The sequence below is a fragment of the Pan troglodytes genome, chromosome 8 (genome assembly GCF_028858775.2).
Source record: "Pan troglodytes isolate AG18354 chromosome 8, NHGRI_mPanTro3-v2.0_pri, whole genome shotgun sequence".
Lineage (NCBI taxonomy): Eukaryota > Metazoa > Chordata > Mammalia > Primates > Hominidae > Pan > Pan troglodytes.
This window is the reverse complement of record NC_072406.2, coordinates 135,818,865-135,840,335: the sequence shown is the minus strand read 5'-3', so window position 1 is coordinate 135,840,335 and position 21,471 is coordinate 135,818,865. Positions and strand designations below refer to the sequence as shown.

Genomic DNA, 21,471 nt, shown 5'->3' with positions numbered 1-21,471 from the left:
ACAGGCTGGCCTTTAGAAGAGCAAAGAATAGCATTCCAGTTGGAGGGAACAGTAATTGCAAAGGCTCAGAGTCAAGAATCAAGGAACAAAAGGAAGACTTGTGTGGCTGGAGAGAGGCCGGCTGGGAGCAGTGGAGTGCAATGATGTGGAAGGGGCCCCCAGGACCTGCATTGGGTTTTGCTCTAAGCACTGAGCCCTTATCTGAATGGGGTGAACCCTCAGGCTCACAGGAACACTGTCTCCACCTGCTTGTCTATTTCTCCTCAAAAATTAGAGGGCCACCTGACAGGGCCACAAGGACAGAACAAATTTCTTGAAAATTAGTAAGAATAGCTTTCATTATTAAAAATGAACTCTAGAACTGGCATGGTGGCTCATGCCTGTAATCCTCGGCACTTTGGGAGGCCAAGGCAGGCAGATCATGAGGTCAGGAGTTCGAGACCAGCCTGGCCAATATGGTGAAACCCCGTCTCTACTAAAAAAAAAAAAAAAAAAAAAAAAAAAAAATTAGCTGAGCATGATGGTGCATACCTGTAATCCCAGCTACTTGGGAGGCTAAGGCAGGAGAATTGCTTGAACCTGGGAAGCAGAGATTGCAGTGAGCTGAGATCACGCCACTGTACTCCAGCCTGGGTGATAGAGTGAGACTCTGTCTCAAAAAACAAAACAAAACAAGAAACGAACTCTAGGCATTTAAATGGAATCTTGTAAGGCCTGACTTTACAAAGGGTGAAATGAAGTGGACCTGGCACAGGAGTTGGGAACAGCAGTGGGAACAGTATATGCAAAGCCCAGAGGTGTGAGATGTGTGTGTTCTGAGACACCACTGCAAGGCACTCAGAATGGCTGGAACAAAGGGGTGTGAGATACAATAGGGGAGGGCAGGAACTGGGACCCCAGAGGCTCGGGCCACCCAAGGACTTTGGATTTCATCGCCATGTGGCCCTGCGATAACGGCAGGTTTAGGGAGTAAGCACCATGATGTGTATGAGAAGGCCAGCGACAGCACAGAGGGTGGACTGGGGAGGGGGCAGGGAGGGCTTCTTCTGGCTTTTGCGGGGATAAGGGGAATCACAAAGGCTTCTTATTAGAAATATGAACTTGAGCCAGTTATGCTGATAACCATTAATTGTGGGTTTCTTTCACTGCTCAGCTTACTGAACACCTCCCTTGGTGAGAACCTGGGCTGCCCCCTCCCTGAGGCATTTAAACTAACTTCCAAGTGCCATTGAGTCAGGTGCTCCCACTGAGAGGTTTGCTTCCAGGGGCCTCCAACGTCCAGAGCCCCACAATAGCTGTTGGTGGGGGCAGCCTCTCGGCCTTAACTAATCCCCTCTGAGCACCCTTGGTAGCTGAGACCTAATATGCTCTGCTTCTCAGGCCAGTAAGCCACATGCTGTCCTGGTTGCTCACTTCTCTCCAGCCCATTCAGATAAACCAATGTTCAGACCTGTTCGGCGTTCAGGCCAGGAGGATAAACGGCACGCATGTTGAGCACAGAAGAGGAAAACACGGGCTCTTCAGGCGTCTACAGCTTTAACACCGGGCCGAGGCAGGAAGCGGAGGCCATTTCCACTCTCAAGGACATACTGCCTGGTAGCAGGGAGAGGGCAGAGGACAGGGAGGGCACGTGGAGGAGATGGCTCGCTCGGGCTTGTCAGGGACTGTGGGGACCCTGAGGGAGATCTCCAAAGACAAACTTTGCTGCGAGGCTCGAGTCACCCGATGGCATAATTCAGCCTGTCGACGTGCTCCTGAAAAGGTCTAATGTGGCATTTTATTTAGTTGAAGAACTTGCCATTTCATTAAAAAAAGACCCAGCACACAGCACCAAGAAGTGCCAGGGAGCCGCCCACCTGAGCGTGTACCTGGGCCTCTCAGATGGAGTCCTGTTTTCCATTCAGCTCCTTAGTGATGTACATGTGGCAAACGACTACCTCCACATTTCGTTTCCCATCATGTCCTGTGCTCCTGTGAGCTCAGTGTATTGCACGGGGTGTCTTGGATGAATTGAGATTAGAATGTGCATGATTTCAACATGATGCTTCAAAGTGTTATAGATCTGTGTATGTGGGAGATGTATATTTGCAAACACACACATAGTTTTCTTCCATCCGTTAGAAGACTTCAGGACTTGCTAAGATAAGCAAACCTTGACCAGGGCCTACTTAGTACTTGATCAAACCCAACCTTTTCTCTACCTGGCTCCAAAACTTTAGACTGGGCAGGACATTCAGATTGTCACAAGCAAAAGACTGCTGATTACTAGCCGTGTGACCTGGTGCAGGATACTACACCTCTCTGGGCATCAAATTACTCACGTAGAAAAGGGAATAAGCATGCAGCCTGCATCACAGAGTCACTTGGAGTGTTCAGTGAACCAGTGCCAGCCTCGTCTTTCTGCGTGTGTGTAGTGTTCCCCAGGATGGCCTCTGGTGTCTCCTTTTCTGTCTCATGGTCTCTGATATGCTGTGGATCTAAATGTTCTCACCAGGTTGTAGGCTCTCTGGGAGGAGAGACCTCAGCCTAGAACCTGTCTTTTTTTTTTTTTTTTTTTTTTGAGACAGAGTCTCACTCTGTCGCCCAGGCTGGAGTGCAGTGGCGTGATCCCAGCTCACTGCAACCTCCGCCTCCTGGGTTCAAGTGATTCTCCTGTCTCATCCTCCAGAGTAGCTGGGATTACAGGCACCCACCACCACACCCAGCCTCCCAAAGTGCTGAGATTACAGGCATGAACCACCGTGCCCACCACAGGGATCTAGCCTAGAGCTGAGGATGGACCCAGGTCACATTAGGTGCCTGGGAGGTAATCGGCCGGTAGTTACCTGGGAGGCATGGGCACCACCTCAGCTCCAGCATGGGTCTCATGTGGTCTCAAGGCTCCTCTGCCCCGCAGCATCCATGTATAGATGGCCCTGCAACTCCCAAGTCTCTCCAGGCCCCAGCCAGGGAATGGGGTACAGGTACCAGGGCCTCTCTGGGGCCATCTGACCTCAGTCCATGTAGTCCTTTCCTTCTCTTTCCAGAAGTGAAGAGCCCACACCTTTGAAAAATGGTTGTTGTGTACTTGCAGCCATGCTAAGGAAGCCAGGAGGCCCTGCACTGATGGCTTTTCAAGATGGCATTTTGTGGCGAGGGCATACTGTTTGGAAGTTCAAGTTCATAATGAATGGCTCATATTGTCACAGAGCATTAGTGATCGGCTCTCCAGCTTTGCTCCTGTGTATTGACACTGCGGGGAGCCTATACCTCCCCTCCCTGTTAAAACCATTAAGGCAGCTTTCAGAGAGGAAAACATCTGGGCTTCCAAAATGCATTAAGAATTTGCATCTGCAGGAGCTCGGATTCCACGTTGCCAGCCTGAGAGTCTCTCTCTGGCCCAGGGAGCTGGTCTTGGAGGAGGGCTGGCGGGATCTGCATTAGCAAGAGCTGCTCTGAGTCTCCCCTGGTTTTCTTTTTCACAGCCAACGATGGGGATTACTGGCGCCTCCTGAACCCTGGAGAGTATGTGGTCACAGCAAAGGCCGAAGGCTTCACTGCATCCACCAAGAACTGTATGGTTGGCTATGACATGGGGGCCACAAGGTGTGACTTCACACTTAGCAAAACCAACATGGCCAGGATCCGAGAGATCATGGAGAAGTTTGGGAAGCAGCCCGTCAGCCTGCCAGCCAGGCGGCTGAAGCTGCGGGGGCGGAAGAGACGACAGCGTGGGTGACCCTCCTGGGCCCTTGAGACTCGTCTGGGACCCATGCAAATTAAACCAACCTGGTAGTAGCTCCATAGTGGACTCACTCACTGTTGTTTCCTCTGTAATTCAAGAAGTGCCTGGAAGAGAGGGTGCATTGTGAGGCAGGTCCCAAAAGGGAAGGCTGGAGGCTGAGGCTGTTTTCTTTTCTTTGTTCCCATTTATCCAAATAACTTGGACAGAGCAGCAAAGAAAAGCTGATGGGAGTGAGAGAACTCAGCAAGCCAACCTGGGAATCAGAGAGAGAAGGAGAAGGAGGGGAGCCTGTCCGTTCAGAGCCTCTGGCTGCATAGAAAAGGATTCTGGTGCTTCCCCTGTTTGCGTGGCAGCAAGGGTTCCACGTGCATTTGCAATTTGCACAGCTAAAATTGCAGCATTTCCCCAGCTGGGCTGTCCCAAATGTTACCATTTGAGATGCTCCCAGGCGTCCTAAGAGAATCCACCCTCTCTGGCCCTGGGACATTGCAAGCTGCTACAAATAAATTCTGTGTTCTTTTGACAATAGCGTCATTGCCAAGTGCACATCAGTGAGCCTCTTGAATCTGTTTAGTCTCCTTTTTCAACAAAGGAGTGTGTTCAGAAAAGGAGAGAGAGGCTGAGATCATTCAGGAGTTTGTTGGGCAGCAAGCATGGAGCTTCTTGCACAAATTCTGGGTCCATAAACAACCCCCAAAGTCCCTGCTGATCCAGTAGCCCTGGAGGTTCCCCAGGTAGGGAGAGCCAGAGGTGCCAGCCTTCCTGAAGGGCCAGATAATTTAGCCTGGATCTCCTCTTTTACCTGCTAGGACTGGAAAGAGCCAGAAGTGGGGTGGCCTGAAGCCCTCTCTCTGCTTGAGGTATTGCCCCTGCGTGGAATTGAGTGCTCATGGGTTGGCCTCATATCAGCCTGGGAGTTATTTTTGATATGTAGAATGCCAGATCTTCCAGATTAGGCTAAATGTAATGAAAACCTCTTAGGATTATCTGTGGAGCATCAGTTTGGGAAGAATTATTGAATTATCTTGCAAGAAAAAAGTATGTCTCACTTTTTGTTGATGTTGCTGCCTCATTGACCTGGGAAAAATGAAAAAAAAATAAAGCAAATGGTAAGACCCTTCTGGTGTGTGTGACTTTTCTGGGTAGGCTTGCAGCCACCCCACTACCTCTTTCTGAGGTTGGTCAGCCTAGACAAGGTGCCTGCTTAGGGGTGGCCATCCTGCACCCCCACTAAGCTCAGCACTGATGCTGACAGCACTATGTTCTCTGCCTCTTTCCCAGGAGAGACACATGTTTGGGACCCACTATTGGCTCTTGGAGATGCCAGTAAGCATCTTTAGAGAAAAGATTCTCATATAGCTTTTGCACAATCTATACTCAGGGTCAGCTAACTTTTCTTTAAAAGGGTCAGTAAATAGCTTAGGCTTTGCAAGCCATACAGTCTCTGTCATAACCACTCAGCTCTGCTATTGTAGCACAAAAGCAGACATACACAGTACAGAAATGAATGGGCCAGCACTTTGGGAGGCCGAGGTAGGCAGATTGCCTGAGGTCAGGAGTTTGAGACCAGCCTGGATAACATGATGAAACCCTGTCTCTACTAAATATACAAAAATTAGTTGGGCATGGTGGTACATGCCTGTAGTCCCAGCTACTCAGGTGGCTGAGGCAGGAGAATCGTTTCAACCCGGGAGGCATAGGTTGCAGTGAGCCAAGATTGCACCATTGCACTCCAGCCTGGATGACAGAGCAAGACTCTGTCACAAAAAAAGAAAAGAAATGAATGGCCATGGCTGCATTCCAGTACATCTTTATTTACAAAAACAGGTGGCAGCTGGATTTGGCCTGCAAGCTAAGACATAGTCGGCTCCTGCTATAAGCCAGTGTTGGCCAATAGAACTTTCCGTGATGATGGAAATGTCCTATTGTGTGCTATCGAATGCCACAGTGCTGGCCACGTGTGGCTATTGAGTACTTTAAAGGTGGTCAGTGAAACTTAAAAACTGGGTTTCTTATATTATAGAATGTTCATTTTAATTTAACTTTTAATAGCCACTTGTGGCTAAAGGCTACATATTGGACCACACAGCTCTCAACTAAGCCCATGGTAGGAAAATCTGAGCCTAGCAGCAGTAGATATGGAGGCAGTGCTATAAAGCATTTAAAACTATAAACCACCTTTGCAGTTCAGAAGGGGGAGCTGCAGGGGTGAAAGAGACGATGGTGCAAGTGACCCTTCTGGGCCCTTGAGACATGTCCTGGACCCACAGTTTAAACCCGAGCAATCCCACATTTGCTTGGAAGATTGTGGATTTGTCCAGTCCCTGCCATGCTGACCCAGAAGCCAGGTCCTGGCCCTTGGTGCCGAGATGGCCCGGTCTTATTTCCAGTAGTCAGCTCTGGAACTTGCAGGGCTACTGCACACAGCCTACTGCATCCATGCCATTCTCAACCCTCCCTGCAGCCTTGTCACCAAACTGAGCCCGTCTGCAGGCACCTTGGGCTCGCAGGCAGGGGCTCTGCATTCAGGACTGGCCAGGGCTGTTTGGTGTGTGATCTCAGGTCAGGCATCCTCTCTAATCTCTCATCTACTCCTGCAAAGTAAAGCCCTCAGGCTTCATAGACTGTAAAGGTCAGGCTGGCTGTGGCGTCCGAAGATTTCTGGCAGAGAGCCGACATCCTGGATTCCTAAAGCTCTGTTCTGTTGGAGTCACTTCTCTCCTCAGCCCTTCCGTGACACAGCGACTCCTCACTGGACCTTCAAGCCCACATCACCTTCCTTAACCCGGAGCCCGGAACCTCCCTCCTACTTGCCTTCTCTCCTGCTTTTCAGCCGGAATTACCCTCCTAGATCTTTCCCTAGGTTCAGCTTGGGCCTCTGCATATATTATCTCTCCTCAGAGCTGAAAACCCTCCTGCTTCTCTCCAGTCCTGTCTCAAATGCCGCCTCCTCCAGGAAGCCTTCCCCCTCTCAGGACCATGGTGATTTCTCACTCCTTTGAACAAATCTGCAGAGCCCTCAGGGCCTCTCAGAGGAGTTGTGTTACTTCAGGTTCTCTCTGCTGTTGGTCTGGAAGCTCCCAAGGGCAGGACCTGCATCCTCCTCGGTTCCCACTCCTCCTGCGGGGCTGCTCCCCACTGCAGCAGTTGCACCATGAACACGTGTGAAGCCGAGCCAGCCTCTGCCATGTGGTGCCCTGTTTGTAGGATTCCCTTAACACATTCAGAAAATGTGACTTGAGAAATTGAAAATCTGTACTTTGAATGTATTTGGTGTCTTTTTACCTCTTGAAGAGTCTTCATTTTTATAAGTGAAATCTGGTACTTGACTGAGTAGAAACATGTCCAGAGATTGACAGGCTGTTTGAGATGTTTTTCTGCAGGATAAAATCAACCAACGTGGTGCGTCTGCTTCTGGCGGAGTCCAGTGCCTGTTTACTGTGTTCATCCTCCCACGTGGGTCCCAGGAGGGCCGCAGCGGCTTCACCCTCTTTCATGTCTGTTTTATGTTGAGGGGCATTTAAGGAGCTGTGCAGAGAAGAAGCTCAAATCAGCATTTGTCAGCAATCACAGCCCACTTTCTATGAGTTTTGGAGCCCAGTCTTTACCAGGAACCCCTAGGCATTATTCAGTGTACACAAGGGCATTACAACACCTTGAAACTGTCATGTGATGTTAGCACACAATCATGCCAGGGAAGAGTCCCAGGTTTGCAGGTTCAGAATCAGCTCTGGAGGCCGCCACCCTGCCTGAAGAAGCCCACATGTCCATACCACTTTGTGCTGTGTCCCCGATCCCAGTGGGTGGTCACAGTGTGGAGGGAGCTGCTGCTTACGGAGCCACAGCCCAGCAGGACTGGCCAGAAGGAGGCAGAGCCTGGCTCACAGCAGCCCAAGTCTGCCTCTACTACTGAGCTGTGTGTACTAGGGCGACCTCTCCTGAGACCATGGGTGCTCTTCCTCCTGTCTGTCGATCCCCCTGACACATAGACACACCCCCAACTTGCCAGCCAATTCACAGGAAATCAAGGGAAAATCAGAAAAAAAAAGTTCATGGCCTGCTGTGGTGGCTCAAGCCTGTAATCCCAGCACTTTGGGAGGCTGAAGCAGGTTGATCACGAGGTCAGGAGATCAAGACCAGCCTGGCCAACATGTTGAAACCCCATCTCTACTAAAAATACAAAAATTAGCTGGGTGTGGTGGTACATGCCTGTAATCCCAGCTACTCAGGAGGCTGAGGCAGGACAATCATTTGAACACGGGAGGCAGAGTATGCAGTGAGCCGAGATCATGCCATTGCACTCCAGCCTGGGCAACAGAGTGAGACTCCATCTCAAAAAAAAAAAAAAAAAAAGTTCAGAGAGCTGAAACACATGGGGCAGAGCCTTCCAGTACCTTCTGGTGTATACAGAGGACAATGGCAGGTCTTTAGAGCTGAGGGGCAGCCATGAGGTCAAGGAGCCTGGGATGGCACCTAGGCTTCCTCTTGTAGGCCAACTCTTGTAGGTTTATTGGTAGTCCTTGCTTGGAGCTCTGTGTTAAGAAGAATTCTGAGGCAGAGAGCTGGCTTAATGAAGAGATGCTCCAACTGATTACCTGTGTCTGCTCTGGGTATGGCAAAGGTGAGGGCAAGGATGCCTGCTGTCTCCATCCCTGAGCTAGTCTAGTCCGCCTGGGGGTAGAGACAGGAAAAATGAGGCACAGGGAGGGGCGTGAAGTGTCCAAAGTCCCGTTTCAGTTCATGGCAGAGGCTGAACTCTCAGGGCAGTGCTCTTTCCACTGCTTGACTGGGAACCTGTAATTAGGTCTCGGCGCAGGCCTGGGGGCTGAGCCTCTTGACCTGCAGGGCCAGCTTTCCCAGGAGCAGCTCACACCCTGGGCAGTGACAGAACATTGGGAACTACGGGTGCATTTTAGCAACCAGAGGATAAAGGATGGAGCCCTTGTGTGATGAACATGGCTGGGGAATCTGCTTATGGCTGGGGAATCTGCTAAGAAGGAGCTGATTGAATATGTAGCAGAGCCGGGGGAAGCTCATTGGGCCTGATTCTGGACGTCTTTTGCCATCGTAGCTCCCTGTCAGCTTGAGATGACCTAAGAGCCAATGATGTCCTGACTTCCCAAAAGCTGACGGTTTTGATTTGCAGTTGGTAATGCCCAATTTGATTTACGGTTGGTAACGCCCAATTTGATTTGCGGTTGTTAAGGCCCGATTTGATTTGCGGTTGGTAACGCCCATCCTATATGCAGCCTCCACATCCTTTGTAGCCTGGTTGGTGTGCTGGGCACTGGGGGTTCAGCACCACCCTGGCATTTCTTGTTATCTGATCTGTCTCGAGAGCCAGGCTGACAGAGGAAGAGGACAGTGGCTCTACCCAGTGCTCACAGGTGCTGCGGGTAGTGGACTCTGTCCCTGCCTCACACATGTGTCAACATCTGCAGGGAAGGCCACTTTCTGGAGCCCTCTCCCAGCCTCTCTGAGCAAGGCTGAGTGGTGAGTATCCACTGAAATGTCAGTCCGTCATTGTGAGTCAGCACCCACTGGCCTCCCTCGCCTCCAAGGCCTTCAGGATAGCGGTCAGTAAAGCAAAGTGTCGGACAGCAATACATTCATTGCTGTTCTCTTCAAATTATCTCTAAACAAGCATTTAAAAAAATTCTCTGTTTTGAAATGCAAATCAAAACCACAATGAGATACCACCCTACACCAGTCAGAATGCCTGTTGTTAAAAAGTCAAAAAATAACAAAAATAACAAAAAATAACTAGGAGATGTGCCACTCTCACCATAGCCCACTTTTGTTTCAGATCATTTTGATGCTGAAGGTCTAAGCATTTCAAATATATTACATTGAATTGAATCCCTGTGACAATCTTAAAAGGCAGAGATTCCTATACGCATTTTAGAGATGTGGAAACAAGTCCCGGGGAGATGAGGTGACTTGCTTAAAGTCGCTCATTTGGCAAGAGGTGGCACTGGGACCACACTAAAGCTCATCCACCCCAAAGCTCCATCTTTTCCTTCTGTATCCCATCCCCAGGGAAGTATAGTGACACGGGTTAGGTCCCTGCACAACCTAGGGTAAATTATGTACCTTATGAATCTCAGTTTACTCATCTATAAAATGGGCATAGTAGGCCAGGCACGGTGGCTCATGCATGTAATCCCAGCACTTTGGGAGGCCGAGGTGGGGGGATCATGAGGTCCAGGAGATCAAGACCATCCTGGCTAACACAGTGAAACCCTGTCTCTACTAAAAATACAAAAAATCAGCTGGGCGTGGTGGCACGCGCCTGTAATTCCAGCTACTCAGGAGGCTGAGGCAGGAGAATCGCTTGAACCTGGGAGGCGGAGGTTGCAGTGAACCGAGATCACACCACTGCACTCCAGCCTGGGTAGCAGAGCGAGATTCTGTCTCAAAAGAAAAAAAAATGGGCATAGTAAATAGGGCCTACCTTGCATGTCATGGGGCTCCAGTGAAAAGCATTTAGACAGGCACCCGGCACATGGCAAGCACTGAGAGGCAGAGCAGCTGCTGGTTATTGTTCTCAGGTACTATGTTCCCAGCAGTGTGCTATTCAATATCCCTTGTCATCTTCACAACTACATTTAGGGGTAAATATTATTATTCCCATTTTTCAAATGAGGAAGCTGAGGCTGAGGGTGTGCATAGATGTATGTAGTCAGATGTTCTAGTATAGTTTTTCCAAGTTCATCACCAGGATGGAAGCAGCTGTTTTGATGCACTCCTTACTTTGCTCTTGAAACCTGCATTAGCTGAGCGGTGAGGGAAGTGGGAGCTGAGCCCAGGAGGGAAGCAATCGGTTACAGAAGCAGGTTTCCTGGCCATGGAAACCCTTACTGCATGGGGTCGGTGTTCAGTGAATTTTCATTGAAAATAATGGCCTCCTGTCTGACTCTGCCATGCTCTTCATCCTCCCTAAGCATGAGCACAGCTGTCAGGCTCCCTGTGGGGACTAGGGGGAGATGGCAAAGGCCATGATCCCATCCTTTGGGCACCGCTCTTTTCCAGCTCCCGGAAGCCCAGTGACTCCACAGCATCAGGTTCCATCTCTGGGCCTTCTGCCAACCTGCAGGGAACAAACGGCACCAGGGCTGGGGCAGGAGCAAGAGAGGGGGCCTTGAGGTCTGTGGAGAAAGGCAGCCCCAGGCCACTGGAGAAAGAAAAAAGCCCTCCTCACTGCACTTCCCTGGGGATGGGATGAAGAAGGAAAAGATGGAGCTTTGGGGTGGATGAGCTTTGGTTTGGTCCCAGTGCCACCTCTTACCATCTGGGTGACATTGAACAAGTCACCTCATCTCCCTGGGACTTGTTTCTACATCTCTAAGATGTAGAAACATCTTAAGAGGCTCTGCCTCTTAGAATTGTCACGGGGATTCAATTTGACGTAATATATTTGAAATGCTTAGACCTTTAGCATGGAAATGATCTGAAACAAAAGTGGGCTATTGTTAGAGCAGAGTGCAGCCTACTTTACAGAACAGACCAACAGTTTCTGAAAATGTTAACTATGGAGTTCCCATATGATCCAGCGATCCTAGTCCTAGGTATATACCCAACAGACATGAAAACATATGTCAACACAAAATGTGTGCACAAATGTTTACAGCAGCGTTATTTATGACAGCCAACATGTAGAAACAACCCAAATGCCAAGGGGTGAACAGATAAACAAAAAGTGCATATTCAGACTGTGGCATATTATCTGGTAATGAAAAGGAATGAAATACTGATACACGCTACAACATGGATGAACCTTGAACACATTATGCTAAGTGAAAGAAGTTAGTCACAAATGGCCACATATTGTGTGGTTCCATTTACATGAACTGTCCGGAACAGGCAAATCCATACAGACAGAAAGCAGATTAGTGATTGCCTAGGGCTGGGGTGATAGGAGATTCAGGAGGTGTTGGGGTGGGTGAAGGCTAAGGGGTGCAGGCTTCCTTTTGTGGTTAAGTGTTTCAAAACTGATTGTGGTGATGGCTGCATAACTCTGAAAAGCCATTGTATATTTTAGACAGGTGAACTGTATGGTATAGATTATTTCACTTCAAGGCTGTTTTTTAAAAAAACATAACCATACCTCATTAAATAGGCATCATTTTCAAATATGACATTCCAGGCAAGACTTTGGTAGCTGTAATAGTCCATTCTCCCATTGCTATAAAGAAATGCCTGGCCTGTGAGGGGGCTCATGTTGGTAATCCCAGCACTTTGGGAGGCTGAGGCAGGAGGATCCCTTGAGGCCAGGAGTTCAAGACCAGTCTGGGCAATATGGCAATATCCCATCTCTACCAAAAATACAAAAAAATTAGCTGGGCATGGGGGCGTGTACTTCCAGTACAAGGTACTCAGGAGGCTGAGGTGAGAGGATCACCTGAGCCCAAGAGGTCAAGGCTTCAGTGAGCTATGATCATGCCACTGTACTCCAGCCTGAGCAACAGAGTGAGACCCTGTCTCAAAAAATCAAAACAAAACAAAACAAAACAAAAAAACCCCCTGAGACTGGGTAATTTATAAAGAAAAGAGGTTTAATTGGCTCACAGTTCTACAGGCTATGCAGGAGCATGGTGACATCTGCTCAGCTTCTGGGGAGGCCTCAGGAAACTTACAATCATTGCAGAAGGTGAAGGAGGTGCCAGCACTTCACATGGCTGGAGCAGGAGAAAGAGAGGGCAGGGGGAGGTACCACACTTTTAAATGACCAGATCTCATGAGAACTCTATCATGAAAACAGCACTAAGAGGATGGTGCTACACCATTAGAAACCACCCCTATGGTCCAATCACCTCCCATCCGACCCCACCTCCAGCATTGGGAATTACGTTTCAACATGAGATTTGTGTGGGGACACAGATTCAAACCATATCAGTTGCATAACCAACTTTTTGGGTTATATCCTAGTGAAAAAGGAGGACAGATTCCTACTATGCAAATAACCATATCAAGCCATACAAAGTAGGGAGCCTCAGGGAGAGTTTCTCAGTTCAGGAATTAAAAACCAAGGCAAATACAATTCACTTTCCAAGTTGGTTCTCTATAAGCTCATTCATATTCTGGAATAAACTGACACTTTACCTGAAGATAGGTATCAGGAGTCTGTGAGGTCAGGACTAATTGAATAATAATACTAAGATGTTATTAACATGCAGTACATTCACTGCTGTTCTCTTCAAATTATCTCTAAACAAGCGTTTAAAAAATTCTCTGTTTCGAAATGCAAATCAAAACCACAATGAGATACCACCTCACACCAGTCAGAGTGGCTATTAATAAAAAGTGAAAAAATAACAGATGCTGGTGAGGTTGTGGAGAAAAAGGAACACTTATACACTGTTGGTGGGAGTGTGAATTAGTTCAGCCATTGTGGAAGATAGTGTGGCAATTCCTCAAAGACCTAAAGACAAGAAATACCATTCGATCCAGCAATCCCATTAGGGAACATAGCCAAAGGAATAGAAATAATTATATTATAAAGACACATTCACACAAATGTTCATTACAGCACTATTCACAATAGCAAAGACACGGAATCAACCTAAATGCCCATCAATGGTAGACTGGATAAAGAAAATGTGGTATATATACACTGTGGAATACTATGCGGCCATGAAAAAGAATGAGATCATGTCCTTTGCAGGGACATGGATGAGGCTGCAGGCCATTATCCTTAGAAAACTAATGCAGGAACAGAAAACCAAATCCTGCACACTCTCACTTAGAAGTGGGAGCTAAATGGTGAGAACACATAGACACATGGAGGGGAACAATGCCCACTGTGGAAGGTGGGAGGAGCGAGAGGATCAGGAAAAATAGCTAATACTTGGGTGATGAAGTAATCTGTACAACAAACCCCCATGACACAAGTTTACCTTTGAAACAAACCTATACATGTACCCCTGAACTTGAAATAAAAGTTAAAAAAATAAAATTCTCTGTTTCAATTGCCAACACAGAAAACAGTGATAGTTATAACCCTAAAAACCAAAAGTTTTATAAGGTCTTCCGTAAGTTTTATGAGTGTAAGTTATCTGGAGACCAAAAACATCTGAGAAATGTTGCTTTAAGACCAAACTACTGTTTTCCTTGAAAGACAAGCACACACTGTTGTATTTCTCTATTAGTGTTGTTTCTAGCATAGTCTCAACAACTTATATCAACTACAATTTTAAGTAAAGTAAATAATGTCTCTTTCATAGAGCAAACTGTGAAACATTAGTTGAGAACTGCTATCACGTACCAGCATTTTAGCAAATTAACAGCTCCTTAATGCAACAATTTCTATAGCCATATACCTACCTCTCCTAAAGAACCTCTACAAACAGCAAAAATGTACATGTTCACTAATATGGCCCAAAGCATTTAAAAATTAAGCAGCAAACACCTATAAATTCAAAATTATGCTGAATAATCAGTGTTTCAGTATTCATCTTAGGAATGATCTAGGCATCCCATGATTATCCATTACTTAATGCAATTTAATATCATCCAAATGTTTGAATTACTTAAAGATCTTGGAAAGTATCTTCAGGCTGACACACTGCAAAGCAAGTGAAACAAACTTTTGGTTTTCCCAGTGCATTTATGGTGTAAACAAGTTATGTTTACACCATACTGACTTATTAAGTATACAATAGCATTATGCCTAAGAAAATGATGTAAATACCTTCATTAAAAATACTTTATTGTTGGCCGGGCATGGTGGCTCACGTCTGTAATCCCAGCACTTTGGGAGGCCGAGGCAGTGGCTCACTAGAGGTCAGGAGTCCGAGCCCAGCCTGGCCAACAAGGTGAAATCCTGTCTTTACTAAAAATACAAAAATTAGCCAGGCTTAGTGGCATGTACCTGTAGTCTGAGCTATTTGGGAGGCTGAGGCAGGAGAGTAGCTTGAACCCAGGAGGCGGAGGTTGCAGTGAGTCGAGATCACGCCACTACAGTCCAGCCTGGGTGACAGATCAAGACTCCATCTCAAAAAAAAAAAAAATTCCTTATTTTTAAAAGGACTAATGATCGTCTGAATCTTCAAGGAGTCCTGATTTTTTTGCTGGTGGAAGGTCTTACCTCAATGTTGATGGCTGCTAACTGATCAGGGTGGTGGTTGCTGAAGGTTGGGGTTGCTGCGGCAATATGTTCACAGCATATCCACAAATAGATTCCATCTTAAGAAACAATTTTTTTTTGCTTATCCTTAAAAAGCAGCTCTTCATCAGTTAAAGTTGTATCATGAGATGGCAGCAATTCAGTCACATTTTCAGGCTCCACTTCTAATTCTAGTTCTTTTGCTGTTTCTACCATATCTGCTACAGTTACTTCCTCCACTGAAGTCTTGGGCCCTAAGTCATCCATGAGAATTGGAAACAACATCTTTCAAACTGCTGTTAATGTTAATATTTTTACCTCCTCACATAAGTCACAAATGTTCGTAATGGCATCTATAATGGTGAATTATTCCCAGAAAGTTTTCAATTTACTTTGCCCAGATTCATCAGAGGAGTCACTATCTATGGCAGCTATAGCCTTAATAAATGTATTTTTGAAATAAGAAGACTTGTACAACAAAATTACTTCTTGATCCATGGGCTGCAGAATGGATGTGGTGTTAGTAGGCATGAAAACAACATTAATTTCCTTGTACTTCTCTGCTAGAGCTTGTGGGTGACCAGGTACATTGTCAATAACAGTAGTATTATAAATAATCTTTTTTTCTGAGCAGTAGGTCTCAACAGTGTGCTTAAAATATTCAATAAACCGTGCTATAAACAGATGTACTGTGATCCAGGCTTTGTTATTCCATTTATAGAGCACAGGAAGAATAGATGTAGCATAATTCTTAAGGGCCCTAAGATTTTCAGAATGGCAAATGTACATTGGCTTCAACTTAAAGTCACCATTAGCCCCTAACAAGAGAGTCAGCCTGTTCTTTGAAGCTTTGAGGTCAGGCGTTGACTTCTCTCTAGCTATGAAAGTCCTAGATGACATCTACTTCTCATGTAAGGCTGTTTTGTCTACATTGAAAATACATTGATTAGTGTGGCCACCTTCATCAGTGGTCTTAGCTAGATCTTCTGGATAATTTGCTGCAGCTTCTCCATTAGCACTTGCTGCTTCACCCTCTACTTTTATGTTATGGAGACGGCTTCTTTCCTTAAGCCTCATGCAGCAACCTCTGCTAGTTTCATGCTTTTCTTCTACATCATCCTCAACTCCCTCAGACTTCATAGACTTGAAGAGAGTTGGGGCCTTGCTCTGGATTAGACTTTGGCTTAACGGAAGGTTTTGGCTGGTTTGATCTTCTATCCAGACCACTCAAACTTTCTCCATATTGGCAATAAGGCTGTTTTGCTTTGTTATCACTTGTGTGTTCACTAGAGTAGCACTTTTAATTTCCTTCAAGAACTTTCCCTTTAAATTCACAACTTGGCTGTTTGCCACAAGTTACCTGGCTTTTGGTCTACCTTAACTTTCAACATGCCTTCCTCACTAAGCTTAATCATTTCTAGCTTTTGGTTTAAAGTGAGAGATGTGTGACTTTTCCTTTCACTTGAACACTTAGAGGCCACTGTAGGAGTATTAACTGGACTAATTTCAATATCGTTTTATCACAGGGAACAGGAAGGCCTGAGAAAAGGGAAAGAGATGGAGGAAGGGCTGGTTAGGGGAGCAGTCGGAACACACACAACATTCATTGATTAAGTTTGCCATATTACATGGGTGCAGTTCATAGTGCCTCAAAACAATTACAATAATAACATCAAAAATCACTAGTCACAGATCACCATAACAGATAAAATCAAAATGAAAAAGCTTGAAATATTGTGAGAATTACCTAAATGTGATGCAGAGACACAAAGTGAACATATGCTGTTGGAAACATGGCACCAACGGATCATTGTAGGGTTGCTACAAGCCTTCAATTTATAAAAAAATGAGGTATGTATAAAGCACAATAAAGCAAAGCACAATAAAATGAGGCATGTCTGTATACAGTCTGTCAGAATAATGATACCATTTAGTTGAACACAAATTTACATTTTTTGTAGCGTTAAACATTAACTAGGAATAATGCTAGCTTATTTGAGCAGTAAACCTGAATAAGGTTAGGAAACAGTGTGTATAGTAGAATAAAATCTACCTCATGTTATACATAGCATTAATTAGAAAGACATAGCTGCCTTGTTATTAATCAAAATTATTAAACTAGTCTCATTTGCCAAAGATTTACCTTAATTATATGGATTCCTAAAATGCTTTTAAGTTAGCTTTGGCTGACACACTTCAAGTATTAAAAGTTTAATGTCCTTATTTTCTCGTAATTTGGGAAAATTTCATTTCTAGAAGTGTTTGTATCCAACCAAAATATAGCTCTTTTATTTTTTTATTTTTTGAGACAGAATCTTGCTGTGTTTCCCAGTCTGGAGTGCAGTGGCGTGATCTTGGCTCACTGCAACCTCCGCCTCCTGGGTTCAAGCAATTCGCCTGCCTCAGCCTCCTGAGTAGCTGGGATTACAGGCATGCACCACCACATCCGGTTAATTTTTGTATTTTGAGTAGAGACAGGGTTTCACCATGTTGGCCTGGCTGGTCTTGAACTCCTGACCTCTGAAGATTCCACCAGCCTCGGCCTCCCTAAGTGCTAGAATTGCAAGGGTGAGCCACTGCGCCCAGCCTAGCTCCTTTAATTTAAGAGACTTTTAAAATTCAATTTATTAATATGCTCCGGATATACAAAAACATCAAATACACAATGAAAGGTAGTTTTCTGAATTACAGACACCTAGACTTATGATCCCGTAGATAGTTTATAGCTTCAATTCTACCATTTTAGCTGCTACTCATAAAAACTCACAGTTCCAAGTATCAAAGAGCTCTTGTCTTTCCTAGTAGGCACAAAATTATTATCTCATTTACATAGACAAATGGACAAACAAAAGACTGCTGAGAGGTGAGCTCTTACTCCGAAGAGAGGGCACTGGCCCTTCCAGGCATAGGGCTGCCCTCAGCCTTCAGAGCTCACTTGCCTGTGCTTGGAGAGCCATAGTGCCTGGGAACGCTGTTCTCTGGAGCACTCCCCCACCAATGAGTGATGGGTGTGAGTCTATAAATACCCCAGCTCTCTCGCTCCTAGATCAGGATATTTCTGAGTTGGATTCTACACGGTCCCCAGAACTTCCCATGGGACTGAGCCAAGGTTTTCCTTGACATCACATCTTTGCTTGGTGCCTTCCTTTCCTGATCGAAGGTCTCCACGCCCCTATCAGGTTTTCTTGGACTCACTTTCCAATAAATTTCTTTCACACACATCCTTATCCCAGAAGCTGTTTCCGGGGAACTCAGCCTGAGGTTCTACCTAATATCCCCTGCATCTGTCAGAACAGGACCCTGAGTATTTTGGGGGGAGCAATATTGTGATAGTGTGATTTACAATCAGAAATATATATTTAGTCTCTGTCCCCGGGTTCTTGTAATTCCTGAGCCATAGAGGTGCTAGGTGTATCTTTTGTTTGAATGTTTGGTCTTTGACCTCAGTTCCTGATACAGAGCACCTAATCCCTTGAAATTTTCTGGGTGATAGGAGCACCTTTTGTTCCAATGAGGCTACTCTTAGTGGGCTCCTGGATGGAGCTAATCACCAGAAATACCAAGCCATGATTAAAAGCTTGGAACTTCCAGCCCGACATCCCATCCTCCAGGAGAGGGACAGGGGATAGAGACTGGGCTAATAATTTACCATGTCTATATGATGAAGCCTCCATGAAAATTCCTAAAAGATGAGGTTCAAAGAGCTTCTGGGTTGACTCCAGTTCAGGTCTCTCTGATGGTGCAAAAGTCAACATCTCCAACTCATAAGCAACACAGAACTCAGGAACAATTTTGCTTACATTTTCATAATTTAATCTGCCTGAGAACTTTAGATACCAGAAGCCAAAACACTACACAGTGACTAAAATGAATAACACTGTTACTGGGCTGTTTTCAGCTGTTTTCAGATGTTCCTTTATGCACTGAGGCCCTTTCCCAGCATCCTCCCCAAATCGCCTACAATTTCTAACATTGCCCGAGCTGTCATTGGGCCTCACCTCATAACTTGGCAGCCATTGTTAAGAATTAGAAGACGAGGGTCGGGCGTGATGGCTCACGCCTGTAATCCCAACACTTTGGGAGGCCGAGGCAGGCGGATCACAAGGTCAGGAGATTCAGACCATCCTGGCCAATATGGTGAAACCCCGTCTCTACTAAAAAATACAAAAAATTAGCCGGGCATGGTGGCACGTGCCTTGCTTGAACCCAGAAGGTGGAGGTTGCAGTGAGTCGAGATTGCACCACTGCACTCCAGCCTCGGTGACCAGAGGGAGACTCCATCTCAAACAAACAAACAAAAACAAACAAACCAACAACAACAACAACAAAAAAAAAAGGGAATTAGAGGATGAGAATACAAATGTTTGTGTACATTAACCTTGTTGGAGCTGTGAATGCTGCTGTGTTCACACATTTGGGTGGAAACTTTCAGCCTGGTAAACACCTATCAGTGATCCTGGACAATTCTGAATTTACAGAGTATGAAAACATGCTATTTCCAAACATTGCTTCCTCTCTTCTAGTTGATCAATAAAGAACTTTATGAGATCCTTCTTCTGGATAACGGAAAAGGTCATGAGCTTCCTAGGGTGCTTGCTTGCTTAGTTATTTCATTAAGGATAAAATTATCTATGTTCCTAAAACCCTGATAAAGAAAGACATCCTGTTTGTGAAAGCAGTGGGTTTTGAGTCAGGTGATACAGGAAAGTGAGAGACTGACTATATAGTGCAAGGAAGGCTTGACCATCTATAGCAATTGAATTCTGACCCACAACCTGCAGCAACCAGTCCAGAAAACTAGCCTGGGAAACCAGCCTACTATTTATAAGTCAGACTTGCAGGAAGCCAGGCCACTATATCTAGCGCAATTCAGGAAGCCACACAGTAACCTCTGTAACAGTCTGTCCAAAATGACCAAGGCTCGAATAATAAAGAACCGCTTCCCTAGTTTTTGTCCCTGCTTCCAACTTAGGACCAACCAGAGAAGGTTAGATTTTTATTTTTCCCCTAACCAATGACATAGAATGTTCTGCTTCTACTTAGTCCATCTACAGCTTCCTGTGCCCGCAGCCTCCAGTCAGGGACCACCGGAAGCTTCCTTTTCTTCTGCTATGAAGCTCTCCCACTCCTCTGCCTGCTTTTTTTTTTTTTTTTTTTTTTTTTTTTTTTTTTAGAGAGGGTCTCTTACTCTGTCTCCCAGGCTGGAATGCAATGGCAAAAACATGGCTTACTGCAGCTTTGATCTCCTGGGCTCAAGTGATCCTCCCATCTTAGCCTCCTGAGTAGCTGGGACTACAGGGATATACCACCATACACAGTGAATTATTTTTTAAATTTTTTGTAGAGATGGGCATCTCACTATGCTGCCCAGGCTGGTCTCAAACTCCTGGTCTCAAGTGATCCTTCTGCCTTGGCCTCCCAAAGTGTTGGGATTACAGGTGTGAGCCGCTGTGGCTGGCCTCTCCCTGCCTTTCCTCTTTGAGTTTCTATGAAAACACAAGTGATGATGGCTGCCTCCCTTGCTGAAGCAAGCTCAGAATAAACAGCTCATTCCCATTTGGTTGGTCTTTATTTCCACAAGAAAGAGGAAGTGATTTGAGTTCAGACTCTGTCACTCACTGCCTGTGTGATTCCAAGCAAGTGACTTCATTCTGCTCTGGCTTAGGGTCCTCATCTGCAGAGGAAAGGTGGTGGAACTAAGCACCTGCAAGGTGCCCACAGAGAACAGCAGACAGCCAAGGAGGATCCTGTGCTGCTTTTAAAAATTCATGTTTTGGAGTCAACTCTATTGCCCTCATTTTTTTCTTTTTTTAGGAATATAGGGTAAATATTTTTTTCATTTACATGGCACTTTGCAATTTATAGAGGATTTGCACATCCATTATTTTATTTGTTCTTCTCAGCAACCCCCTAGGGGAGGCAGGAAATTCCCCTCAGCTCCATTATGCAAATGAGGAGGTGAGGCTGCCTCACAGAGGGCTCCACAGGTGGAGCCATACTAAGCGCTTACCCTACCCTGACCCCTTTTAGTACAGAGGAGGCAAACCAAACCCGCACACTTGGCTCACAGGAGTATTTGTTCATGATCCACTGCCTCTGGATAGTGATATATGGACTTTTCTTCAGAGCAGAGTTTCTCTCCATGGTGCTGCTAACTGGCGATGTCCTTTGCCTGCAGCCCAAGCTTTGGTTGTGAGAATCTCTTTCCAGCTCAGGCTTTGTCTGTTGTGCCAACACCCACAGTACTATTGGAGCAGCGGGGATCACACAGCATCAGGACGGGATGTTGGTGCTCTTGAGGGTTGTAAGGTCAGAGGTGCGGAAATGCCCAAGTTCTCCCTGCAAATCACCTCTACTCGCTCCCTAGAGGCTCAAAGAGGCACAGAATCCCTAAAAATGCAGGTTTGTTCTAAGATGAGCTTTGTGAAAAGCCTTTCTTGAGTGTCTGCTGTGGTCCCATCTAATAGGCATTGGGAACTCTTAAGGTGGAAAGACTCCAGCCTTGTGGTTCTAACATAGGTGACAGCAAAGGCATGTATGTGCACCTCAAGGGCAGGTTTTAGAGGCTGCTCATCTCTGATGACTGCAGTGGGAGGGTGGGGGTTGACTGACAAGGAAGGTGACCTTTCACCCGGATGCAGAA

General features: G+C 46.0%; 1 protein-coding gene across 4 annotated transcripts in view; it reads left to right on the top strand.

The window, feature by feature from the left end:
• Nucleotides 1–21,471, top strand: part of CPXM2 (carboxypeptidase X, M14 family member 2) — a 232,864-nt gene that overhangs the window by 193,467 nt on the left and 17,926 nt on the right. For 3 of the 4 annotated variants that reach the window (XM_016919556.3, XM_508093.7, XM_063782241.1), the window contains one exon: nucleotides 3,465–4,845. The exons of the other annotated variant lie outside the window; for it this stretch is intronic. In XM_016919556.3, coding sequence (XP_016775045.2) covers nucleotides 3,465–3,718 — 254 coding nt within the window. In that variant the 3' untranslated portion in view covers nucleotides 3,719–4,845. Of the gene's footprint in view, nucleotides 1–3,464; nucleotides 4,846–21,471 lie in introns of those variants that run through there. 4 annotated transcript variants of the gene reach the window in all.